At 36.8% G+C, this 26,483-nt stretch overlaps 1 protein-coding gene across 1 annotated transcript; it reads left to right on the forward strand.

Annotated features, from left to right (window-relative positions):
• Window positions 1-1,980: 1,980 nt before the first annotated feature.
• On the forward strand, window positions 1,981-26,467 carry LOC107711924 (potassium voltage-gated channel subfamily KQT member 2-like). The gene is made up of 17 exons (XM_016517015.1): window positions 1,981-2,336; window positions 9,465-9,555; window positions 10,084-10,210; window positions 10,851-11,026; window positions 12,764-12,892; window positions 13,242-13,352; window positions 13,452-13,547; window positions 13,862-13,956; window positions 14,166-14,228; window positions 14,760-14,789; window positions 17,159-17,390; window positions 17,501-17,538; window positions 18,392-18,558; window positions 21,620-21,719; window positions 22,016-22,147; window positions 24,425-24,542; window positions 24,847-26,467. Exons 1-17 carry the CDS (start codon window positions 2,041-2,043, stop codon window positions 25,561-25,563), a joined length of 2,718 nt encoding a protein of 905 aa, XP_016372501.1. The 5' UTR covers window positions 1,981-2,040; the 3' UTR covers window positions 25,564-26,467.
• The last annotated feature ends 16 nt before the right edge of the window (window positions 26,468-26,483 follow it).

Below are 26,483 nucleotides of genomic sequence, written 5' to 3' on the forward strand. Positions count from 1 at the left end.
ATATTCGCAATATATGATAAAAATAATAAAAATATTCGCTTTAGTGACAATAATGCAACATAGCATCATGTCTTCAATGAAATCTTTATGAAATCTTAATGAGACGTTCATCATGTTTGTATTGTAGCTCATAACTCGTCACTGTCTGTTACATATCAGCATGGAAGTTAGACTCTTAAGAGCAAATTTTAAATAATACTTGAATTTATGCTAATAAATAGTGTTTTTTTTCTCCTCATATCTATCCAAATTGAAGCCTAGTGCTGGTTAAATGCTGATTTATTTTTAATTGGATTTTAACATTTTATTTGGTCCTCAAAGCAAATGATTTTTAAACTGGAAACAAGTGTTTTTAATTTGCAGAATCTGTGCCGTCTGATTATTGTATGTTTTGAAGGTCCTTGTTGTTGCTTGTTATTTTGCTTTATAATGAAACCTATCATTTCTGTATGATAGACCTAAATATAGTAAAACCCAAAGACTTAGCATTAGCATGTTCCTATCACTGTATATTAAAATCTCAGGTTTATGCACCATCTCAGTCCATTATTGTGCAATTAGCTTTCCCTTTCAAACGTTATGACTGCATAATTTAACATCACTAATCAGTCAGCTGAAACATGGTATGCATGTATTCAAATGTCTTCTTTTTTTTAAACTGCTGTGCTGTTTTCAGTACTATTTCAAGTTTATACTGGCAATTTTTAACATCTTGCCTCAATTTCAAGTGTACTTTTTAGCTCAAAGAGTGAAAAATCTTCAATGGTGCTCACAAATCAAGCCTTTCTTTTGAGGGCCTTATAGTTTGTTGGTCTTTACCTCCTATTTGGGGTTTCTTTCATTCCAAAAGGATTTTCTTAATTTTACAGATTCTGTTTGTTTCTCTTAATAAGAGCCGCTTTAATCAAAACCTCACTGTGGAGTGAAGGAGTAGATCTAATCTGCATCTGCAAATATTTAACTTATAGTTTATAATAATGTTTGACTCTAGTATCTGTCTTCATGCTGTCCTGAATTGTTAATTATAAATACATTAAATGGCTCTTAAACCTTTCCAGCTGGTAATGTAAGCATATATCTAGTTGTTTTTAACTCAGTGTTGAATTAAAAACATTGTATAAAGCTCTCCTTTCTGAGGTAATGTAATATTCTACATTATAATATCTATGTTTAGATCCTCCAAGAGTGCACCTTCAGGTAAATCTGATGACCTGCAATAAATCCTTGGGCCTGGAGTCTCAAAATTGTCTAATTACAGATGTTAAATGGTCTTGTACCCTAAAGCTCAGTGTGTCACCCTCATTTCCGAATACAGCCCCGATATAACTGGTGATTTTTATAGCCGCCTTCAGTCTGACAGGAGTAAACCTTAGGTTGGCCTTTATGCTCATGCTGTAGGCCTATATAATGCATTGCTAATATCAAACAAAATAAAAGAGTATCTGCTTATAAATTACTTCTGATATGTCATTGTTAGAGATAAACATACAGAACAGGTTACATAACTATTATAGTATGCATAAGTGGGAATGGAGAGATGTGAAGAACAGTGAAATATCCTACACTGTTTATTTTACACTTTCAATTAAACCACAACTTTTGATTGGTCTTCCTTAATAACCATTTTTTCCCCATTATAAACTGACTAGTTGCACATCTGTGGATAAATCAACCCTTTTTATAAGATTTTATAAAGTTTTACAGTTTTACTTAAGGTAAACATCACCCTTTTTAACATGACGTGTATTAAGATTTCAGCATTGCAAAGTTCTATTTCCTTTTCTTCCATGAATGATTTAACTAGCTCTCTAATTATTTACTACTTGCAACAATTTGTTACATCAGCCCCTTCATCCAAAATCCGACTGCTGAATCATTAAATATAGAGGCTCGTAGAGGAGCCGGAAGGCGTAAGGACTACCCATTGCAGTTTCAATTGGCTTTTATTACGAGACCGCCGCACTACAGAACACACCCCGGTTCGGCAATGTCTGCCCACGACTACTTTATACACTCGTTTGGATCTGTCAAACTGTAAGGATGGTGAAAAAATCCGCCAACGGTGAAGTTTATCACCCTCCGGCAGGGGAGAAGAAACTGAAAGTCGGCTTTGTGGGACTGGACCCCGGGGCTGCGGAGACGAGCCGAGACGGGGCACTTCTTATCGCCGGTTCCGAGAGCACAAAACGGGGCAGCATCCTGTGCAGACCGAGGTCCAGCATCTCCAGGGGGAGCATCGCTCACAAAAGAAACGCGCGTTATCGCAGACTGCAAAATTTCCTTTACAATGCGCTGGAAAGACCCCGCGGCTGGGCGTTCATTTACCACGTTTATGTGTGAGTATGTGCTCCGTGATTTGCGTTACTGCGTGGCATGGGAATCACCCTCCTTTACCGCCAGAGATACTGTGCTGCACCGCCCAGAATGCTGAAAGTTTGAGATTTTGTCGCAGAGCGTCAGCCAAACAGTGGGGAAATATGTAAAAGTTTTGTCTGTGTAGCAAATGTCAAAGATTCATTCAGACCCAGACCGCCAAATGAGCTTTTCACAGCTGTGCATATTCAGCTGTGCATATTTCATAAACTGACATGTTGGAAAGTGTTCACGGATTATGAATGATGCATACAGACTCAGTGCACACGGTATCATTAGGCAGCGGTTTCAGCACCGGTCAGCTCCTGTAGTACCGCGTCAGTGCACTCGTGTTTGCTCTAAGCCGCTTTCAAACGAATGCGTTGCTTGCCGAGGGGGGAAACCGTGCCAGCGGTTCACGGCTACGAGATATATCCAGCTGCAGACCCGCAGCACCAGCAGTTTCAGAACCGCAGCCACAGAACCGGAAGTGAGGGGCGGAGTTATTGACAACGAGAGAGCACGGTGAGTAGTCTGTAATGATTTTGCTATCATACGTTTAATAATTATCGTATATATGGTGCTGCGGGTCTGCAGCTGGATACTATTGACGGCTACACCGGTGGCATGCAAACGGGGGCGTCGCTGGGTTCGTTGCTGTGGCACAGGGGTAGAAACGATCTGGAAAGTGAAGGCACACATTTCAGACCTTCTTAGTCTGGCTTATGAATATTAATAAGGTGACGTAACTTTCGCCTAAATGATTGGCTGAAAGGCGCAGTTCTTGAGCCCGAGCCCCAGGGGTTGTTTATATTTACACAAGACGAGTTCTTGAGTTCAAAAGTAGCTAGACAACGAGCATAATGTTATATCGAGACTTATTTTAAAAGTTGAAGTACTTTTACATTGCCATGGCGTCTTAAAAGTGGCGGTCATGGCAAAAAATTCGCATTTGTCTATGTTTGCATCAGTGTTGACAGACGCAAAAATGCTTTTTTTCTTTTCACAATATGTCATGTGTCTTATATTTTCTACTACTGTCTACTGTTTATACCAAAACCATGGTTGTCACTATTTTGGGTCGGTTGTGTATAATAAGTCAGAGTCAGAAAGTCGCTGAATCGATTCGCGATTCAGTCTTTTATTCGAACAGCTCACACTGAATCGTGTGGTGCGATTTTTTTTTCGCTCTGAAAAGTACAGGATACAGTCAGATAAGGAAAAATAGCATTGGATGAAGTGGATATTTACCTAAAATCAACTGAAACGTAACCCGAAAAGCTTACTGTATCGTTTGCTCGAAGAAAGTCTTCACGCTAACCGCAGGTAAATGCATTTCCAACCAAATGAGTATCAAAACAATACACAACACGGAAGTACCAAGTACCATGATATTACTACGGTTATTGGACATGTAGCATTTAATGTAGGCTAAATAGGCTACTGTAGTACAATAATGTAGTAAGTCTACTGTAGATGCATGCGTGGATCACTGTAGCCTACCGTTTGCTTACAAAATATGAGCAGTAAGTTACTGATGAAATGCTAGAAATGCTCATGACGAAGACTACCTGGCAACATTGCCATGATTCTGTAAGACACAGTGGTGCTAAAGTACTTTTATTGCATCTCTATTTAGATTTACATTTTTTTTTTCTGTCCAAATAATGTTATGAACTACTGTGAATCCTTATGAGGCTTTATTTTATTTTCCACTGGCCTGTATTATATTTGCACCTTAATTATCCTGCTGAGCTGTCCGTAGTCAAAAAATCTTTATGGATTGAAATTTCTGTAGTAATTTGGAATGGGAATTTAAAGAGAATCAAATAAGATCCTATTGGATAAACTGTAGGCTAGTTCTTGCGTGAAGTTCTGTATTATTTTTTGAGCCTTTGGATATTGTGTAGTCGTTATAACCTTTTTCTGTTGGGAGTTATAAAGATTTTCTTTAAATTCCTTTTTGATGTCCTTCAGGTGCATGATATTAGTAGTCATAACAGTCCTGTTTCATAACAGACTGTTTTGTTGTAAAATACCTTGTGTTTGTTTTGTGTCATGATGGAATCCACTAGAAGATTTAAGAACCGTTAAGATCCTACAGGATTGCTTTCAAATTATGACACTTACAAATCCCTCTGTGTTTTTGGCTGGAGAGATGAGATTGGTCCTGTGATTGAATCTTAAGACAAGGCGTTGCATCACTTCTTCTGTAGCCTTTTAGAAACACATATAGCTCCCAGAGTGCTCCATTATCTCAAATGTCTTTGAGATCCATTCATCTCTTTATGACACCTATAAACCAATCTGTCATAATGCAGCATCATAACCTCAGACTGTATCATGGATGCTGGAGCATGAGCTGTCTAATCTTCTGAGTGGCTGTAAATGTCTGCTCTGCTGGTCATGCAACCCTCATAGAAGACTCCCACCTGCCTGAGACATGAATGTGAGTTCTGAAGATACATTATTTATAGAGTCACCATCCTTATTTTACTCTGTCTAGTGCACACACACACACACACACAGGTTTGTTTTTGTGAAAAGTGGGGACATCCCATAGGCGTAATGGTTTTTCTACTGTACAGACCGTATATTCTATTGCCCTACACCAACCCTACCCCTAAACCTACCCCGAGTGCAGTGCAGTGTGCTGACTTTGGCCTCTTACTTTAAGTGCTTTTTCCTCTCTCTTTCACAAGCATTAAATGCAGAGATTGCACTTTGCCTGCTGTACAGACTCAGCTAAGCCTTTATTTCTCAGGCTTAATGAAAGGGGTACAAGGAGATATTTGGAAGTGGTGAACGCTTTGATATGCGAGTGCGTATTTGTGCCTGTATAGGTACGTACTGTATATGCAACGGGATTTTGCTGATGGTAGTCAGTTATTGGCAGCTAATGCAATCAGAAGGTTAAGAATATAATATTCTAGTCTAGTATGTAATATACAACTATATACACTCACCGTTCAAAACAACGAAAGTAACCCAGCACATTTTTGTAACATTGAAAGTAACCCTGTCTTTCATCCTCAACATTCACACCTATATGAACCCAGACCAAGGTACATCAGCCCATTTGGAATTCGTATAAAACCTCACTTGGAGAACATGAACATCAATTTGGACATTTTAACATCGAGACATCTGTGCCCAATACCACCTTGGAATATTAAAAAAACAATTATTATGATGAACTTGGCCCAGTATAAAAAAACAAGTAGTCATCCAGTTGTTTACCAACAGGAATTTCTGGATAAGGCATAGCTTACCATCTCATGTCCCAGTGTATACAGATGGATCAAAGCCGGACAGTCATGTGTCTGCAGCAGTAGTGATTGATTCAAAACGTTTTGGCAAGTGCATACCTGGACAAAGTTCAATCTTTACAGCTGAAGCTTTTGCATTGCTTTTAGCCCCGGAGCAAATAGAAAAAGAGCATCATCGTCATTTTTTAATTTGCACAGATTCTAAATCTTGTTTGCAAGCACTTGAGACTTTAAAAATGGATCATCCTATAATAATCAGTATAGTAGAAAAAGTGGATCTTTTAAAGAAACAAGACTTTAATATTGTTTTTTGTTGGACACATGGGATTTGCTGGCAATGAACAGGCTGATAAAACAGCAAAAGAAGCACTCCAGAATGCAAAATACCAGCAACTGACTTGAAACCGTTATTGACTCAGTACATTAATAATAAATGGCAAATGGAGTGGAATGAATGTATACATAACAAACTGTATGAGGTAAACCCACTATTGAATCAAGGTATAAACTGTTATAATTTTGAAAATCGATATGATCAGGTTGTGTATACGAGGTGTCGAATTGGTCATACAAGACTCACTCATTCTTATCTGTTGAAAGGGGAAGAGAAACCGGTCTGTGAAAGGTGTAAAAATCTTTTGAGTATAAAACATATTTTAATTGAACGTCCAATTTTAAATAATACTAGGCAACGTTTTTATTCAGAAAATATATTAATTGACATTTTTAAAAAGAATTCTCCTGGGACGATTTAAATTTTTTTGTCATGCATTAAGCTGAAAGACTCTATATAATTGTTCTTTTTACTTTTGTTCTTGTTATTATTTTTATTATATGTATGTTTTTGTATATTTGTACATATTTATTTATATATGTATATAATTTTTGAAATTATATATATGACTGAACTGTGAAATTGAAATGTTTCCTCTTGCCATGAATATAGCCACTGCTGCTGACATGGCGTTAAATCATAAATAAATAAATAAACTCACCGTTCAAAAATTTGGGGTCAGTAAGATTTAAAATAATTATATGAATAATAAATCGATCAAAACATGTGACAGCAAAGACATTTGTGATCTTACAGAAATACTATTTCAAATAAATGCTTTATTATTTCAAATAGGCCTAAATAAGAAATGTTTTTTTTCCCAAATCAATTGGTTCCAAATGTGCACCAAATCAACATATTAGAATTATTTCTGAAGGATTATGTGACACTAAAGACATACCATTTTTGCTGTATTTTTGATCAAATAAATGCAGCCATTTTTGTGAGCACAAGAGACTTCTTTCAAAACCATAAAAAAAAAAAAAATTTCAGGACCCAAATTTTTAAACAGTATTGTAATCATTAAGACATTACTTAATTGTGATTTAATGTGAATTACGATTTAATGTCACCTAATAACAAATCATTGTATGTTCTTGGTTCAGTCTGGAGAGTCTGGTTTTGAGAGAATTGTACTAATGGGGTGAATGAGATAAATCAATTACTCTTTTACCTTATTCACTGCTGACTCAAAGAATGTGTCCTTGCTGTCTCTCTGTTTGACTGGCCCATATAATCTACTCCGCTTTACAATTTCCAGATTAGACTGTGGCCATTGCCAACATCAAGAGCAATAACCAGTCTGACAAAGACAAAAGGTCTTAATGATTATTTGTTTTCAGGTTTAGGTAACTGGTTTATATTTCTTACATCTGATGTTCAGAGGTTCAGCAGTATCACAAATAGTGAGTGTGTCATAGTGAGTGTGTCATAATGCTGTATTGTTGCTGAGGTAATTGCAGTCTTACCAAGCTTGTGCTTGATGCCTCTGTGGTCAGTTTGTCTGTTTGTGAAAATCGTATTCGATTTTTCTAGTTCGCACTTTCAATGCAAAATGTTCTGGCAGCATTTAGAAAAGGCAGGTCATTCAGATCTTAGAGATTTACATATGTCAGTAAGTCATCAGCATCAGTGAAGTACAAAACTTGCATTCAGCTGCTCTTGAAATGCCATGGTTTGTCCAGTGTAGTTGTATCAATGTCAGTGTGATTTCAGGGCAAGTTTATAATAAATGGCTTCCTTATCCTCTGAAGCTACTAATTGGCCATAAAGTCCAACCCAGCTGAGAGCAGGAAGGTAAGCAATAATTTCTCATAATGTGATGTGTTTCCTGTAAGCCACGTCAGGAGTCTGATGTCACTGGTTCTGTACGACTCAGCATTTTTTATTTTTTGTCCATGCATAATGTGTAAAGATTAAATTTCCTGTGAGGTGATTTACTTTCTATTGACTTTCTAATCCTCTGTTTGCCACCTTTATTAATGCAGCCTTCATTTATTCATCTCTGGCCTCATTCCCTTTAGGACCAGTCTGTTTTACTGATCTCCTTCTGTTAGATTGTTCCAAATTAGCAGATACTTTCTGTTATGACATATAATATTAATACCTGGGGCAAGGAGCAGCCTAGTGGGGAGGATGTGTTTTGTGCCTGACACCTCTACAGACATTCAACAGCAACAGCAAAGTTTGTCTGTTTGAAATCTATACTGATATATTGAAAATGAATAGCATAGCATTATAGCATATAAGTACAGTTTCTTTATTATAATGTTTTTCTTTGCGTAATGAAGAAGTATGGAATCCTGCCTAAATTATTACTCCCTCAGGGCCAAAGACTAAATAATGTCTGCCTCGTAAAGTGAAATTGCCCACCGTAATAGAAAAAGAGAAAAAATTGTTTTGTTAAAATGTTCGATTTGAAACAAATGTCACATAAAACGAATGAATGCAAACAGCACAAGAACATGTACACGTGCAAAAGATTGAGGTTGGTAAGATCAACGCCAAACTTTCAACAAAAAAATCTTACAGACCCCAAAGGAAATTATGGAACTATAAATTATAAACATGTCTCAAAATAATTTAGGGATTCTCAGTAGCTACATCTGCAGTATTTTAAAATTATTATTATGTTTTAGATCAAATAACCTCATAATCAATTCAATCTTAACTAAGACACTGCATTTGATGAGAGCTCATGGTTCAGGAAGCAGGTTTTAGGCAAGTGTGCAGGGTGTTTTTTTTTTTGTTTTTTTCGGGAGAAAGTAGAATGAAAAGGAGACCTTTAGTTCCATTGACACCCTCATCATCTCCGACTGACTTCTTCTCTGGATGTGTTATTTTCTGCTTATTGAAGACATTGCATCAGTTATTTGAGTGCTTTCATTGATTGTGTGATGGTTGAGATTCTCTGACATTTAACTTTATCAAACAGCGCCACATCTCACAAATCACTTTGTTTGTTGCCTCTCTAACGGTGTGAATCGGGGCAAAACCACTGCAGTAAAATGTTTTGGTAGTCTCCAGGTAGCTTTGGATGTGAGTTTTAGACTCAGAGTATTTCAGGTTTATCTGTCATTGTTTTTTTTCTTCTCTCATTGTACATGGGTGTGAGGCCCAGAGAGGTTTTATGCTAATGAGACTTTCAGCTATTTTAGTCTCATTTCACTTCACTCTCCTTCTCTCTCTTCAGGGATTTATCTCTGAGTTTAACTGCAGAGTGTCAGGAACTCTCAAAGGATTCTTGCCTCGCTCAAGCCAGTATTTTTCCTCATAGATCACAAAGCCAACGATAGGCCCAAGAGGCCCCAATTCCAATTATGTGTCTGTCTAAACTCAATGTCTTTCATGAATATGCAACGACTGCTCTGTCCAAAACAAAATTATGTCAATGAATAACTTCTAATACTGAAACTTCTCAGTTGGAGCTTGTTCAGATGCTTTGATATCTCATGTGAGAGAACAACCCAGCGTTTTTTGGTTTGATTTACTACTGTCCTGTCTTGCAGGTTTCTGCTGGTGTTCTCCTGCCTGGTTCTGTCAGTGTTCGCAACGATCAAAGAACACAAGAAAAGCTCTGAGAGTGCCTTGTACATCCTGGTTTGTATCTGATCCTCATTTAACATGATTTTCAGGCAGAAGCTGATTCATGGTAGTGTTGCTGTCAGATTTTTATATCAAACACTTCAGACGTATGTGTGCACATTGTAGACATTGTAGATCACAGTAGATCCTGTTCCACATTCTAAAAGAACGTGACAAATTGGACATTATCCAGTGGTGATGTGAATTGCTGTGAACATGACACTTTATAGATCTGTTCGGGTCAGTGTAACAGTAGCCATCAAGCACTTTCATAGTGCTCTTTTAACATAAAAAGCTTGGACGTGCTGTGATGTGTGTATTTTTGATTTGTAACTATTATAGCTTTTGGCTATGTATAATCTACCTGTTACATTTATCTCATTTGTTAACAGTTTGTATAATATATTATATTATATTATATTATATTATATTATATGGCATTATATTAAATTATAACTATATATATATATATATATATATATATATATAAATAAGACAGTACAAATAAATGTCAGTAAGTGGATGTGTCTGCTGTCTGTCTAGGAAATTGTGACAATCGTGGTGTTTGGTGTGGAATATATTGTACGGATTTGGGCAGCCGGGTGCTGCTGTCGCTACAGAGGATGGAGAGGAAGGCTGAGATTTGCTCGCAAACCCTTCTGTATCATCGGTTAGAAAATCATTTCAGTTTTTTTGGTCTGTTCTGATTTTCTTCTGTAATGCACGTTTCCTCCTCTCTCTCTCTCTCTCTCTCTCTCTCTCTCTCATCTCTCTCTCTCTCTTGCTATTCTTTCTGCTCAAGAGACAATAAAATTTGTCATGAGTTATGACACTTGATACACTGAATGCCAGTGCTACAGTAGATTAATGTGAACTCCTTTAGTGCAAGATTTGAAAGAATACATAATGCCAGTGAATATGAGACTGATCCCAATCACATTACGAGAATAATTCACCCAAAAATGAAAATTCTGTCAGCATTTAACCACCCTGATGTTGAACACAAATAGAAAACATTCTTCAATATCTCTCTTGTGTTTTATTGAAGAAAGAATTCATGAGGGTGAGTGAATGTTGACAGAATAATGATTTTTGGGTGATCTATCCCTTTAAGACATTAGAAAGGAAATGATTCTAATTCTCTCTTCCTTCTTCCTTATTCTTCATATAATGCACTCAAGGTTGATGACAGTATAATTGGCTTAATCAAATAATTTTCCATATGGACTTTCCAATCAAACGGCTTCTTAAAGGATGACAGTCGTCTTTGGGAGTTCATCTGATAATTAATATACACTCTTGTTCTGCAGATATCATGGTCCTTTTTGCCTCAGTGTCTGTGTTGGCCGCTGGCTCACAGGGAAATGTTTTTGCCACCTCTGCCATTCGGAGTCTGAGGTTTCTTCAGATCCTTCGAATGCTGCGTATGGACCGCCGTGGAGGCACATGGAAACTCCTGGGATCTGTTGTTTACGCACACAGCAAGGTGACCATGCCTGTATTCATATGAAAGAATAGTACAATACATACAGTACATGTTTCTGTCCACACTGAAAGCAGAAATTCTGTGCAGTGCAACAAAATCATTGTATCACATTGTGCCTGCCTGGTTAGGACAAAATGTTAAACACCAGATCATTTGTTAAACTCACGTATTGAGTGTCTATCAATATGCATACTGTATGTATAGACCAATGTTTATGTTTGTTTACATATGGATTTGTGTGCTGAATGGGTAGTAATGTGTACTAATTGAACACAGATATTGCTGAAGTTCACATTAAGTAGGTTACTGAGTGAGCATATTTCCACCAGTCTGCCATTTGGGTCAGTGGGCAGCAAATTCATTATTATTCATTAGTTTCTATTACTGGAGAAACTATATCACTCTGTTTAGTCTGCAGCTATTAAAACTATTTAATGGCCTTAATCACCCTGTGGAATGGTTTAAAAGCAAATTTCTTTGCTGTATTCAGAGATGTACTGAATAAGAAGTTGGGACAAGACTACATTTACATTTACATTTAGACATTTAGCAGACTCTTTTATCCAAAGCGACTTACAATTGGGGGATACATAAAGCGATTCTTCTTAAAAGAGGCAAACAGATACAGGAAGTGCTTGTAATACCAAGTTTTTAGACATTGTTCAAATAAGTACACGCTAGAAAGAGAAGGAATAGATAAAGAGATAAAAAATTTTAAAAAATCTATGATGATGAAGTCAAAGACTATTTAAAATAATCTTTTCATTTATATTGTAACAATGACTCTGTTCTTTTAAACTTTGTTCATGAAAGAATCCTGAAAAATGTAGCAGTTTCCACAAAAATATTAAGCAGCACAGCTGTTTTGAACTTTTTTTTTTTATTATTAAAGAAAAGCACATTAGCATCTCAAGGCATAATACAAGTATTGCTGTTTTTAACTTTGATATAGTAAAATATGTTTCCTGAGCATCAAATCAGCATATTAGAATGATTTCTGAAGGATCATTGACACTGAAGACTGTAATGGCTGATAAAAATTCAATTTTGCCATTACAGGAATAAATTACATTTAAAATATATTCAAATAGAAAACTAATTATTATAAGTACACGCTAGAAAGAGAAGGAATAGATAAAGAGATAAAAATTTTTAAAAAATCTATGATGATGAAGTCAAAGACTATTTAAAATAATCTTTTCATTTATATTATAACAATGACTCTGTTCTTTTAAACTTTGTTCATGAAAGAATCCTGAAAAATGTAGCAGTTTCCACAAAAATATTAAGCAGCACAGCTGTTTTTAACTTTTTTTTTTTATTATTAAAGAAAAGCACATTAGCATCTCAAGGCATAATACAAGTATTGCTGTTTTTAACTTTGATATAGTAAAATATGTTTCCTGAGCATCAAATCAGCATATTAGAATGATTTCTGAAGGATCATTGACACTGAAGACTGTAATGGCTGATAAAAATTCAATTTTGCCATTACAGGAATAAATTACATTTAAAATATATTCAAATAGAAAACTAATTATTTTTCAAATTGTAATAATATTTCACAATATTACTCTTTTTACTGTTTTTGATTATAAATACTGCTATGCTGAGCATTAAAGCAGTTTGAAAAATAATCTTTATATGGCATTGCATGCAGTTATCATGTTTTATTTTAGGTTAGGAGTGCATCACATGTTCTGGATTTTCCTAACATTTCTGAATCCCTAAATGTAGGAACTCATTACGGCATGGTATATTGGATTCCTTTGTCTTATCCTGGCATCTTTCTTGGTGTACTCCGTGGAGAAGGATGACAATGCAGAGATGTTCGACACTTACGCAGACGCCCTCTGGTGGGGGCTGGTAAGTGCTAGAGCTTCATCCGAGCCCACAGTAGCCTGCTGCCTCAATCTAATCAGATCAAATGAGATGATACGACACAGTGAAATAAGATGCTGTTCATAGATCCATTTCACAAATGGACCAGTGCCATAAAAGAACTGGCTGCTCCTCTTAGGCTCCTTTGGCAGATCATTTTACTCCAAAGTGACTTATAGTAAACTAATAGTGGACATTACTCCGTAAACTGGTCTCAAGGACATGAGACTGAACTTATAACCTCTACGTGACCTTCCTAGAGCCTTACTAGGTTAAATTATTAGTATATACACAAGCTATGCCATTGTTAAGCACAATCATTTCTATTCTCTAGGTCACTCTTACAACTATCGGTTATGGGGACAAGTTTCCTGTCACGTGGAATGGGCGTCTAATTGCTGCCACATTCAGTCTGGTCGGTGTAGCTTTTTTCGCTCTTCCTGCGGTGAGTTCAAACCAAAATGACGTGTTGAGCATCTCCAGTGCCTGACTTCAGACTTGGCTCACATACAGTTGTATTTCTGCACCGTTTTCTCTGTTGCAGGGAATCCTGGGCTCAGGATTTGCTCTAAAAGTTCAAGAGCAGCACAGACAGAAACATTTTGAGAAGCGTCGTAACCCTGCCGCGGCTCTTATCCAGGTCAGACCTATAACTCTACTGTAATTCACACCAGACACATTCTGAGGAAATCAGCATTTGTAGGCCTTTCTGGTGTCTATAAATGTGCTTACTAATATCTTTCAGTTGGACTACTAATACCATATTTAGTTGATGTTGACTTTGCTATGATAAAAATGATAAATTGAGGATCATCTTTCAACTTTCACTCTCATCAGGTTTTCTTTGATTTAGATGGCTTGAAATGTTGGTGGTTTCTGCATACGGTAATGTATTACTATGGAAGTCATTTGCTGCCATAGAAGTTAATTTCAATGATTTTTTCCCCACATCAGGCAGCTTGGAGATTTTATGCCACAAATCTTTCACGGACAGACCTGCTGTCCACATGGGACTTTTATGAGCAGACTGTGTCGGTCCCAATGTACAGGTAGTCATCTTGTAGACCACTGTAACTGTAGATACTGTATTTTAATGACCCATTTCTTTGTTTGTTTGTTAGTATGTTGTTTTTCTGTTTATATTAATTCTCATTAGTGTTTTTGAATATTTTCAACACTCTTCAGCAGTTTATTGCAGTTTGATATGCTGTTTTTAAGCATTTTAAAAGTCTTTTCACTGTTCTGCCTCTACCTAAAGACTCATCCCTCCTGTAAATCAGCTCGACATTTTAAGAAGCCTGAAGGGAAAATCTGGTTTCAGGTCTGGTCATTTTACTAAAGAGCATTTTAAATATTAAAATGTAAATAATATTAGAATTATCATATCTCAGAGGGGTCTAAAGTCTGAGACCACACTGAAAATCTGGATTTTTTTTAACACGTTCAGCACTATTACTAGCTCATTAATCAAAGTGATTGATCATGTGACTCTTTGCACACATGGTCAGATGTTTTTGCTTCCAATGCTCTTTGGATCACATCATGCTTGAGAACATAATAATCAGGCTTTACACAAACTTGTAATTTTTGCGGCTGAAATGCTGATAATTTTCACTCAAATTGTTATGCTGATAATATAATAATAAAACCTATAATAAAAACCTATATTAGAAAAGAATGGGAAAAAATGAAAAAAGAAAGGCAGAATATTCACTCACTAGTTCTCTCAGCCTTTTGGCCTCCACTGTATTTGTGAATGTTATTCCTGTTTAAAATGTTTGTTCGTGGTGTTGCCTGCTTTAATCTCGTGTCTTTATTGCTTTCAACATCACATTTTTCTCTCTTTCTAAAGGAAGGACTCCCAGCTAGAAGTCACTCCAAGGTTTGTTGTCATGGATTTTCCCATAGATACTTCACTATTCCCAAATCACGTCATTCAAACACACAGATAATCGTAGTTTCAGAGCACCATCATCATTTTTCAAATGAGAAAACAGCCCATATTGCTGTGTTTGAAGTCATTTGTAATCACAAAGGTTATTCAAAGACAACCTGGTTGCACTTTATACTACAGTATCTTCAGGTGTTTTTTTCAGGGAGATGAATTAGTCAGTATCATACTGACACAGCATAATCAATGCAGTTTAAAGGTATTAATGCTGAAACGTCTCATTAAAGAAAACAATCACACATGTTTTTTGGTGTTCTGCCCTGTAAAAGACCTGCTATTGTAATCCTGTAAAATCAAGTGCAACCTGTGACTCATTAAACCAACATATTCCTTCATTTCATTCAGTATAACGACACCTACCCTGTTGAAAAAAACAGCATATGCTGGTTAGGTATGTTTTGAAACATGGCAGCTGGTTTAAGCTGGTCCTGAGCAGGAGCTAGTTGCTTAGGACCAGCACTTGACCAGCTCATAACCAGCTTAAACCAGCTCATGACCAACTAAGGACCAGTTCAAACCAGCTGCCAAGCTTCAAAACATACCTAACCAGCATATGCTTGTTTTTTCAACAGGGTAGCTCAAAATCTGTTGGATGTTTTGGGGGGTTTTAGGGGGAAATACCTCTGATTTTTGGTCCCACAGTTGGACATGGCCTAAACCATTTTTGACCACTGCTTGTATAATCTTTTCTCTCTCATGACCCACTTCAACCACATTCGCAGTAGTGAAATTTCACACAAAGACACCCTGTGTGGGTGCTGCCCGAGAAGCAATAGGTACCGTTGCACACAGATACTAACGTCTGCACGCCCATATCTCTCTCTTCAGCATTTGAATTTGTCTCTTTCCTTCCCTACTGACTTTGATTTTTCCCCTATTTCTAAATGTATTCCTTCAGTATGTACCATCATCAGCTCAAGTGAAATATTTCAACATTTTTTGAGACATACAGCATAGTGCACATTCGTGTTTTAATCTCTCGTCAGCTCAGGTGGGCTGAGAAATGATCTGCTCTCCATCATCTAAAAATGTTGTCGTGTTCGAACCAGAGAAGCAGACATTTGTTTAGCTTTGTGGTAGAGTTTTGCTTGCGGATCAACTTTCCCACTTTGCAGCTGGAAGCGCTTCCCATCGCTTTTTACCTCAATCCCACGAGAGCATCCTCCTCTGCAAGCGGCCTTGTGTTTTATTGGGGTCTCTCACTTTTTCATTTATTAATTTGGCTGTTTTTTAAAAGGTGTTTACTATAACGGTTGTGTATTTTTTCAGCATGCCCAACAACATGCATGTGTTTCATTGCTTTGTTGCTGAAAAGTTTCCGCTGTGGCAGCATGTGGGTCTGCTGTTGCATCCAGAAGTTGTGGATTGCATTGCATGACTGAGAAGCACCATTATCCATGTCTTTTCCCATGTAAGTCCGATCTTTATTAAAGTAGAATGCAGAAACGATTAATTCAGTGTTTTCTAAGGAATTAAAATGTGTTTTAATGTACAGTTGTGAAATTGCTTACAGTGTCTAATGGTTACATGTTTCAGTCATTTTAGAAATGTACATATCTGTATTTTCTAAGCACTTATTTAATTTTTTATTACATTTCAGTGTTTTCTTTTTGGTGGCTTCAATTTTTTTTTTTTCTTTTAAGAATTTTTATAAGCTGTAACATGCAAACAAGAAAATATATCAGTAAACAGTAATACGTTTTCTAGTAAATATGCTTTTAGCTGTTTAACCAATTGTATCTGATGAAATCCATCTGCACTTAGTTTTAATTTAGAATTTTCTTAGTTTTAAATGTTAATTTTTATTTATGTTTTAAATTTATTTATTTATTTGTTTATTTTGCACTGGGCGATGTAGACTTGTACTGACTTGTAGAATGGACTGATATTTAGCGACATAAATTGTCAAGCAAAAACAAATACATGTATACTTCTATATAAAAATATAATTTAAAAAAATCTAAGGTATTAAGAGTTGTTTTTAGAGAATATATACTGAATTAAGTTTTTTTTAAATCTGTTTAGCACCATTTTTTTGTTGCTTAATGCATAAATCTTATGAAAAAAGTGAGATTTATTCTTAAAACAAATGTTAATGAGAGATAGACATACAAAGTTACTTTTTTGCAGTTTATGGTCATTAATATAATTTACTGAGTATTCTCTTTTTAGCACTGGGTGGTTTCAGGAATTATTTCTGTCCCCACACTGGAAAATAGTTTAAGTGTGGGCTCAGGATGATTTGTGTTTCCTTTGCTTTTTTTGTTTGTCTTTTGTGTGTCATTGTGTCTGCTGTGCAGTCGTAAGCCCGGCTTGAAAGAGAAAGGCAGTCCCTCTAAGAGCACCGGGGGGAAGGAAGTCAAAGAGAGTCCAAGCAAAGTGACCAAGAGCTTGAGCTTCACAGAGCGGAACAAAGCAAAACACGCTTTCAGAATGAAAGATGGAGCTTCTCGGCAGAACTCTGAAGGTCAGAGAATGTTGTCATGCACACATACACAGGAATATTGGGATACACACTCTGTTATTCGGAGTGCAAGATAAATGCTGATTTTAAATACTTAAGTACATTTACCTGTACATTACAATACTAATTTACAACACTCGCTCTGGATAGGTTTCTTTTCTTCTTCTTTTTTCTTAAGTGTCAGTGTGGGACTTCAGCAGCTAGAGAGAATAGTTTGTAATTCCCTGGCACAGTACCAGATGCCACACTGGATTGCTCAATGTATTTTAGCACAAAAGATGGTATCAGTGACAGTCCATTCATTAGAATTCATAAGACGACAGGTGTGTGTTTCTATTTAAAGAAACAGCCCAACATAAAAACTGATCTGTATTTCAGGTTTAGTCCCCTTGCTGAAACACATGAAAGTGGCTTAATGTTTCAAAACATATCCGCAGAGAGTTGCAGTGGAACATTGTATTATTCTCTAAAGATTTAATAGGTTTAAAAGGTTTACAGGTGCATCTCAATAAATTAGAATGTCGTGGAAAAGTTCATTTATTTCAGTAATTCAACTCAAATTGTGAAACTCGTGTATTAAATAAATTCAATGCACACAGACTGAAGTAGTTTAAGTCTTTGGTTCTTTTAATTGTGATTATTTTGGCTCACATTTAACAAAAACCCACCAATTCACTATCTCAACAAACACTATCTTACTTCATAAGACCAATAAAAAAAAAAACATTTTTAGTGAATTGTTGGCCTTCTGGAAAGTATGTTAATTTACTGTACATGTACTCAATACTTGGTAGGGGCTCCTTTTGCTTGCTTAATGCATAAATCTTATGAAAAAAGTGAGATTTATTCTTAAAACAAATGTTAATGAGAGATAGACATACAAAGTTACTTTTTTGCAGTTTATGGTCATTAATATAATTTACTGAGTATTCTCTTTTTAGCACTGGGTGGTTTCAGGAATTATTTCTGTCCCCACACTGGAAAATAGTTTAAGTGTGGGCTCAGGATGATTTGTGTTTCCTTTGCTTTTTTTGTTTGTCTTTTGTGTGTCATTGTGTCTGCTGTGCAGTCGTAAGCCCGGCTTGAAAGAGAAAGGCAGTCCCTCTAAGAGCACCGGGGGGAAGGAAGTCAAAGAGAGTCCAAGCAAAGTGACCAAGAGCTTGAGCTTCACAGAGCGGAACAAAGCAAAACACGCTTTCAGAATGAAAGATGGAGCTTCTCGGCAGAACTCTGAAGGTCAGAGAATGTTGTCATGCACACATACACAGGAATATTGGGATACACACTCTGTTATTCGGAGTGCAAGATAAATGCTGATTTTAAATACTTAAGTACATTTACCTGTACATTACAATACTAATTTACAACACTCGCTCTGGATAGGTTTCTTTTCTTCTTCTTTTTTCTTAAGTGTCAGTGTGGGACTTCAGCAGCTAGAGAGAATAGTTTGTAATTCCCTGGCACAGTACCAGATGCCACACTGGATTGCTCAATGTATTTTAGCACAAAAGATGGTATCAGTGACAGTCCATTCATTAGAATTCATAAGACGACAGGTGTGTGTTTCTATTTAAAGAAACAGCCCAACATAAAAACTGATCTGTATTTCAGGTTTAGTCCCCTTGCTGAAACACATGAAAGTGGCTTAATGTTTCAAAACATATCCGCAGAGAGTTGCAGTGGAACATTGTATTATTCTCTAAAGATTTAATAGGTTTAAAAGGTTTACAGGTGCATCTCAATAAATTAGAATGTCGTGGAAAAGTTCATTTCTTAGATGCTTGATCCCCCCAAATATTTCATCCATGGTGAAAACGCTTTGGGGGGAATTCACTAAGAATGAATTGCATCAGCTGATAGTGTTTTTATTTTTTAAATTATAATTTTTTTGCACATGCTACTGCATTTGTATTGTTTAGTATCTGATTCACTACAGGAACTGCAAATCAGGCAACAGTGCAAACGCCTGAATATTTCATGCTAAATGAAATTTGCACAGGAGCATTTGCTGATTTAGCATGTTTGCCCTGGCAAGACTGACAATTAAACTGGATTTTCAATGGTTAGTGAATGAAATGTATTTTTTTTCCCACTAAAATACCGCTTGCTACAGTGTCACAGTTGTTAAGTGAATTCGCCCCTTTCTGTTTCTCTCATGACATGTTTTGTGCTCTTGGCATAACTCTGCAGTGCTCAACTTCAAGTGCTTTTTAATGAGGTGTAAGCAAATCTCCCCCTCTCCTAATGTAAAATAAGCCTAATATAAGCAAAACCATGTGTTATACAGTTGCATGGTTGAAATCATTGTCATCTTTGACCATCTTTCTCTATTTCTCTCTCTCTATCTTTCACCTTTTCTCTCTTTTTCTCTTCACATTTTGGCAGCGATTGAGGGCTTAATCAGTAAGACTTTATGTTGTCCGGGGCTGCATCTCTTTAGCACTAGTCCAAAAAAAAAAAAATTCTCAACGCCAGTCTAAAGAAACACTATGCATGTTTTAAAAATAGCTCCTTAATTACTGAGCTGCAGCATATCTTTACAGATCTGCCCATCATCCAACACTCTCTGTCATGAACGCTTGGCTGAAAGTTTCATCTCACTTGAAGCATCACACAAAATATGAATTTCTTCAATGATGCTTGGCTAGTTTTTACAGCAGCTGTATTAGCCTTATCTGTCAGCCATATGACGGTGAAGTGTGATAGTAGAGCAAAGCAAATGTTACTCATTTGTCTGGATATCTGTCTCATGCTCATCCCATGACAGAATGTGTTCCATGAAGGTGTTAATGAAACACTTTGCAACTTACACTTTCCATCAAGTACTTTGCACTAACCTGCATGACAGAATTTCTCAGTTTATGAAGGAAACAAGTTTGTTTCCAGAAATCGGTCTTGTGCTGTTTCAACTAGCTGGTTGTTATGTAATTTGAATAGGATATGCTTTTTCGGCTGTCACATCCTCATTCATATGGCATAAGGATGACACATGGTACTAATGCTTAAGCTTTTTTTGTCTTAGCTTTTCATGTTAACCAGCGGTTTTCAGGGGGTTGAAATTTGCCCGATTGCTAGATTTTGTTAGGTGCACAAAAGTTTCTCTCACATGTGCTATTGTGATAAATGCTCAGGCTAGCAGGTTCTGGTAAGTGCTTCATGCATGAGTAACACTATTGTTTAATACTTTGAAATATTAAAGCATGTCTGAAGCTTTTGACTAATGCTGACAAAGTGATCATGAGATTAAGAGGGATATCAATTTCACAGACGCAGAAATTTTTACTATTTTTCATCTATTTTTCCCCCCGGAGCACTTCTGAAGTGTGGAATAAATTAATTTCAATTTAGAAAATCTCACTTGTCATTTAGCATTTACTTTTTTCCAAAGTGTATAATAAATAAAAGGAAAGTCACTTTGGGGTAATTTGTAATTTAAGTGCCTTACTCAAGGACATCCTCTGATTTGATGTGCTTAGGGATAGTTCTCCCAAAAATTGAAATTGTCATCATTTATTCAACCTTATGTCGTTTCAAGCCTGTATGATGATCTATAATATTTTACTCTAGCAATATCACATGAGCAACTATTGTACTGAATTTCAGCATAGCTGTGCATAGCCTTATTCCTACAGCTAAAATACAGTCATGCTGATTTTCAGAACACCGTCATCATTTGCAAGTGTGATATTGATTTTATACAACAGTTCTGTAAATAGGACGTTATTTCAAGTAGGGCTGCACGATTATCACAAAAATCATAATTGTCGATTATTCCTTTGAAATTGTAATTGCGATTATTAATTTGCGATTAAATGAATGATGTTTACACCTTTGTTTGAAGCAACTGCATGCCATATTTTTATATGAAAATAAACAAGCTGAAAACACTAACTGAAAAACTTTTATTGCTTTTCTATAGTATTAAGCCTCAAATGTCAACTATACATCGGATTGGTTTCTCTTTAAATAAAAAGGTAAAAATATGCATGGTATTATAATGTAACTTCACACAACTTCAACTTGATGCTCTGGTTGAGAATGGCGGTAACGCAGGCAGAGTGATACTAACATTGACAAGTTGCACTGCTGTTGGACTACAGTAAATATCACTCTTGGAACGCCGCTCAGCCAATCGAATTCAAGGACTGGAACTAACTGTTGTATAATGTGGAGTGCCTTTAGCAGTTTATCGAGCATGTCTGCCATGGCAGATGTTTTCTGTAATCTTTAATCTTGTCAAAGGGCTGTTCTTCGTTAACATTAGGACTCTTTACATTGGGAGTTTTGTGTGTTGTAGAGGCAAGTCTTCCAGACGAGTTTGGGGACGACAAGGGTTTCCACTGCGAGTTTGTGCCGGATCTTTCTCCGGGACTCAAGGTCACCATCAGAACAATCTGGTAAGAGGCAGCAATCTCCAGACTAGAAAAGACTAGGGGTAGAAATATTTGCTCTCACAACAATTAGGTATAATTATAATTATTTTTAAAAACAAAACTTTTATAAATAACTAAATACATTTTAATTTATTTTAAACATTTTATTTTTTAATGATTCATAATTGTTTAAAAATGCTGAAAAGACTAATTTAACTGGTGGGACAATCAAATTATATATATTATATTATATGTTTATTATATGATCATTTTCAGATATGTTAAAAACCCTAATTAAAGACCTCTTCTGTCTTTCCCAGTATTATGCGGTTCCTGGTGTCTAAGAGGAGATTTAAAGAGAGCCGTAGGCCCTATGACGTGATGGATGTGATTGAGCAGTATTCAGCAGGCCATCTGGACATGCTGTCACGCATCAAAAACCTTCAGTCCAGGCAAGACTTCAGTCTGTCTAGAACAAAAGAATCACATCACAAAGTTTTCACCATTGTGGTAACCTTCTAACAGGGACAGGATCCACCTGCTTCATTAGTCAATCAGTATTTGTCAAGAGCTGTAGCTGGAATGTGAGCTGCACCCTCTGGTGGTCACTATTTGATATTACAAACATAAAAATAAAAAAAACAGTCTAAAGCAGGATGACATACTGTATTTCAACACTGCTTGATCAAAATCACATTCACAGTGGTTTTATTTTCTGTCACATTCAAAATTATTTGAATTCCGATTCACTCCTCTTCTCTCAAATAAGCCTCATATATGTTGTGAAATAACATCCACACATATTCCAATATATTCCAACGGCAAAAACCATTTCTATCATACATTTAAACCTGAAACGCTGTTCCTAGAAGTGGGTGAGAACAGACATGTATGGAATATATTCTTTCTTATTAGTCGACGGTCCTCGCTGGGGTACAAGGAGTGGTTTCCATGTGTTGCTTGATGATGCTTTGTATCCATGTTCTCTCTGTGTACTTTGCCAGGATAGATTTGATTGTGGGTCCCCCTCCCCCCTCGACCCCTCGTCACAAGAAGTACTGGAACTAAAACTAAAATAGATAACTAATACAAATCAAACTAATCTAGTTCATCAGTAATATCCATGTTCTCTCTGTGTACTTTGCCAGGATAGATTTGATTGTGGGTCCCCCTCCCCCCTCGACCCCTCGTCACAAGAAGTACGTAATCATTCACCAATGACGTTCCCAGGCTGAATGGGTTTATTATTGGACAGCATTGTATTAAAAACTGCAGTGTCATGACAGTTAAATGACTGAAATCATGAGGGGAAACTTATCACTAACTGGTGCAGTAGGATTGTTTCTTGATTGGTTATTCTGTGTTCACCTTGAGAAAGATTTACATTTTGGATGGATATAATTATCCATTAATAATTCACTGCTTTAGAATTGAGCATATGAAAAGTTCTTTCATTAAATTTTTAATAAAAAGTGTTTTTGCTGTACAATAATACAACACACTATGGTGTGACCATGCAGCCTGTTTACCGGGGGACGGATGCAATTGTGCATGTTGTTCCAGGCTTTAAAGAAGAGAGAATAAATTAAATGTACAGTGTGTAACACACAAAGCATCATAAGGCATGGAACCAGGTAACATTTTGAAATAATTTTTCATTTATTTCCCCACATTATTAATTATAGAAGTCAAATTGCCTGCCATTGGTGCAGAATGTTTAAAAAACAATGTTGAGAAGCTACTTTAAGGATGCAAAATCTTTCTGAGGATATCATTTATAATTGAATCCAAGACATTTTAGTGGGTTTTTGAATAAATGAATATGAGTCTCAATTGAGATGACAGTACCAAACTATATTATCATTAAGTAGACCAAACATGCAGTGCAGGGACTTGAATTGGTTATTTTATTATTAATTTACATAAACCACCTAATCGAACAGATTTTGCGAGAATGATTCAGACAGTGTTATTATAGTATTAGTTATTTTAGTATTTATATACTATTGTTGCTTTTATTGCTATTTAGAATTAGCTTTTTATTTTTGAATGTTCGGTTGAATTATAATTTCATTATGTGCTTTTGCCTCTTTTTTCAGTTTTACTTCAGTTTAAGTTTTAGTTAACAATAACAAAACTGATTCTGACCTAGTTAAGCAGAATCATTAAAGCCTTTATGCCCTAAAAAAATAGAATGATTTAATTGAAAGAATCACACTTATAGATAAGACCTCTTAGGATAAACGATTCACTAGAATAATCAGATTTTCATAATGAAAAATATAGTTAAGTGAGTTTTTTTCTTCATTTTTAGTGTTCTCCCCAACACTGCTGTCAATAACTGCAAAGAAAGACACTCAGATGTGTTTTCATTGCAGTATTGTGAGCATTCATCTCAGTGTAATGCTGTACCACATATTTGTTTAAAAGAGTCATCTTTCCAACGAGATTCCCAAGTCCCAGATGAATGCATGCCGATTAACAACGTTACAGTATTGCATGCAGCATGCAATATCGCATACACTCACTTTCAGCAAATCAGGCTTCAATCATTTTCCCTCTTATTTTAACCCTGCTGTCCTATGTTTGCATTCGCATGCTCAAGTTCTCCTCCACAGAGCTAATTTCTGTTAACTTGACACGGTACAGTGCACAGTTAACCACTGTATCTCAGTGTGGATGAGGGTGTATTGACTATGTGTCGAAGTGATGGTCTATTGGATCACTAGAGTGGATCAGATTGTGGGAAAGGGAGCTGCACCAGGAGAAAAGGACAAGCCCAAAAGCGACACAGAGATGGCTGAGGACCCAAGCATGATGGGACGTCTGAGCAAGATGGAGAAACAGGTGAAGCATGTTACGTCAAGTTCATTTGGTGTAGAGTTGTGCACTCTTAAAATAAAGGTTCATTATTGGCATCTATGGTTCCATAAAGAACCTTTAACATCCATGGAACGTCTTCATTCAACAATAGTTCTTTATAGTGAAATTAAAAAAAAAAAAGTACTAAAAACTAAAAGAAAAAGACAAAAAAATGAAAGGTTCTTTGGGGAACCAAAGATGGTTCTTCTATGTGACCCACTTTTGTAACTTTTCTTTTTAAGAGTGTATATGTCAGAGCTAAAGGGCCTCGTTGTCTCTCCTTGTGCAGGTGGGGGCAATGGACCTCAAACTCAACTTTTTGGTCAGCATGTACACCACCCATATGGGCATCCCACGATCTGAGACCGAAGCCCTTCTGGGCTTTAAAATCCCTTACCCTGCTCCTCCTTACCACAGCCCTGACGATAACAGTGAGAAAGCACATAATGAGAAAGAGGATGAGAATAAAAAGAGCATGTCCCCTCTCCATCCCGGTCTCAACGGGACTCCCACCGACAGCCAATGTCGGCCCTCTACCTCATGGCATCAGCAGGATGACCATCCCCTCAGTGTGCCTCTCTGGAACAACAGCCGAGGAGTTTCGCCGATAGGCACAGACGACCCCTCGCTGTACCGCATCCCGCCTCCGCCATTCCACGAGAACGGGGATAACAGTCGCTCGCGTAGGTCCAGGAGACCCGTTCAGCAGCAGGCGGCCGTCGAGAGCGACACGTCCCTCTCCATTCCTTCAGTGGACCATGAGGAACTAGAGCGCTCTTTTAGCGGCTTTAGCATTTCTCAGGCCAGGGAAGAGGATTACGTGCCTCCGGTGGGTCTGGGGCTTTTTGGTGGAGGCGGCGGGATGCTGTGTACCCGTCTCAGGCCTTATCTGGCCGAGGCGGAGTCGGATACGGACTCTGACCTGTATACGCCTGGAGCGCCATCCCCTCTTTCGTTTACAGGAGAGGGGCCTTTTGGTGACAGGATGTGGCCTGGTCTGAAATAGTTTGGAGTTTGTTGTGCGGACCAGTATCCTGGATGTAGCTGATGGATGTGTATCTGGCCATTTAAACTTGTCGGAGTGAATCATTGTCAATCTCAAAAACAAAAATATGGGAGTAATTACCGACTGCATTGATGCGACAGCAGCGAGAATGAATCTTAAACATTGCAATTTAAAAAAAGACCCCAAACATAGAGGCTAAGGATGTGTGCATTCACAAGCGGAAAAGATTGTGTGTATTCAAGTACAGGCATGGATCTTCCAAACAAAAAAAACACCTCTTCTTTATTAGTTTGCGTAGTCACCACAGCTAATGCAGTATCAAATACACTTTACCTTACAACTATAATTTTGATTCATGAGATATTTATTTATTTATTTATTTATTAGCAATGTCTTTTCCTGAAATGCGTTATGAGACTGTTATGAAAACGAGTAGTTAATCAGGGCATGTGTTCGTAGTAAGCATTTAATTAACATTTTAAATTGAAAGGTTCGTTTGGAGAAAATAATTTCAGCCAAAGAAAAAGACGGCAGAAAGCTGAGCATGCCTTACAGGTACAGGTACTTCTTCCCTATTACATTTCTCATCTGTAGGATAGAAAGATTAATTAATTTTTTATAGCTACATTTAAAGTCAAAGCACCTACGGATAAAGACGCGTACTTTTGGAGGAACTATTAATATTTGCAGGAACCCTGGTGATGGTCAGGGGAGAAATATCCATTCTATTGTATGCAATCGGTTTTAATTTTAATAATTGGTAACTTGCACTATGATGTCATGTTTTATGCTGTAGTGAAGAAGGCACTGAATAATTATCAGACCTAAAAAAATACATTAAATGCATGGCATGTTTATGGAATATAGCTTGTTGACAACCTAATAGAATGACAAATGAGATTAGAAAGAAATGGCAATGA

Source organism: Sinocyclocheilus rhinocerous, unplaced genomic scaffold (assembly GCF_001515625.1).
Source record: "Sinocyclocheilus rhinocerous isolate Xijiao unplaced genomic scaffold, SAMN03320098_v1.1 scaffold1168, whole genome shotgun sequence".
In the NCBI taxonomy this organism is placed as follows: Eukaryota; Metazoa; Chordata; class Actinopteri; order Cypriniformes; family Cyprinidae; genus Sinocyclocheilus; species Sinocyclocheilus rhinocerous.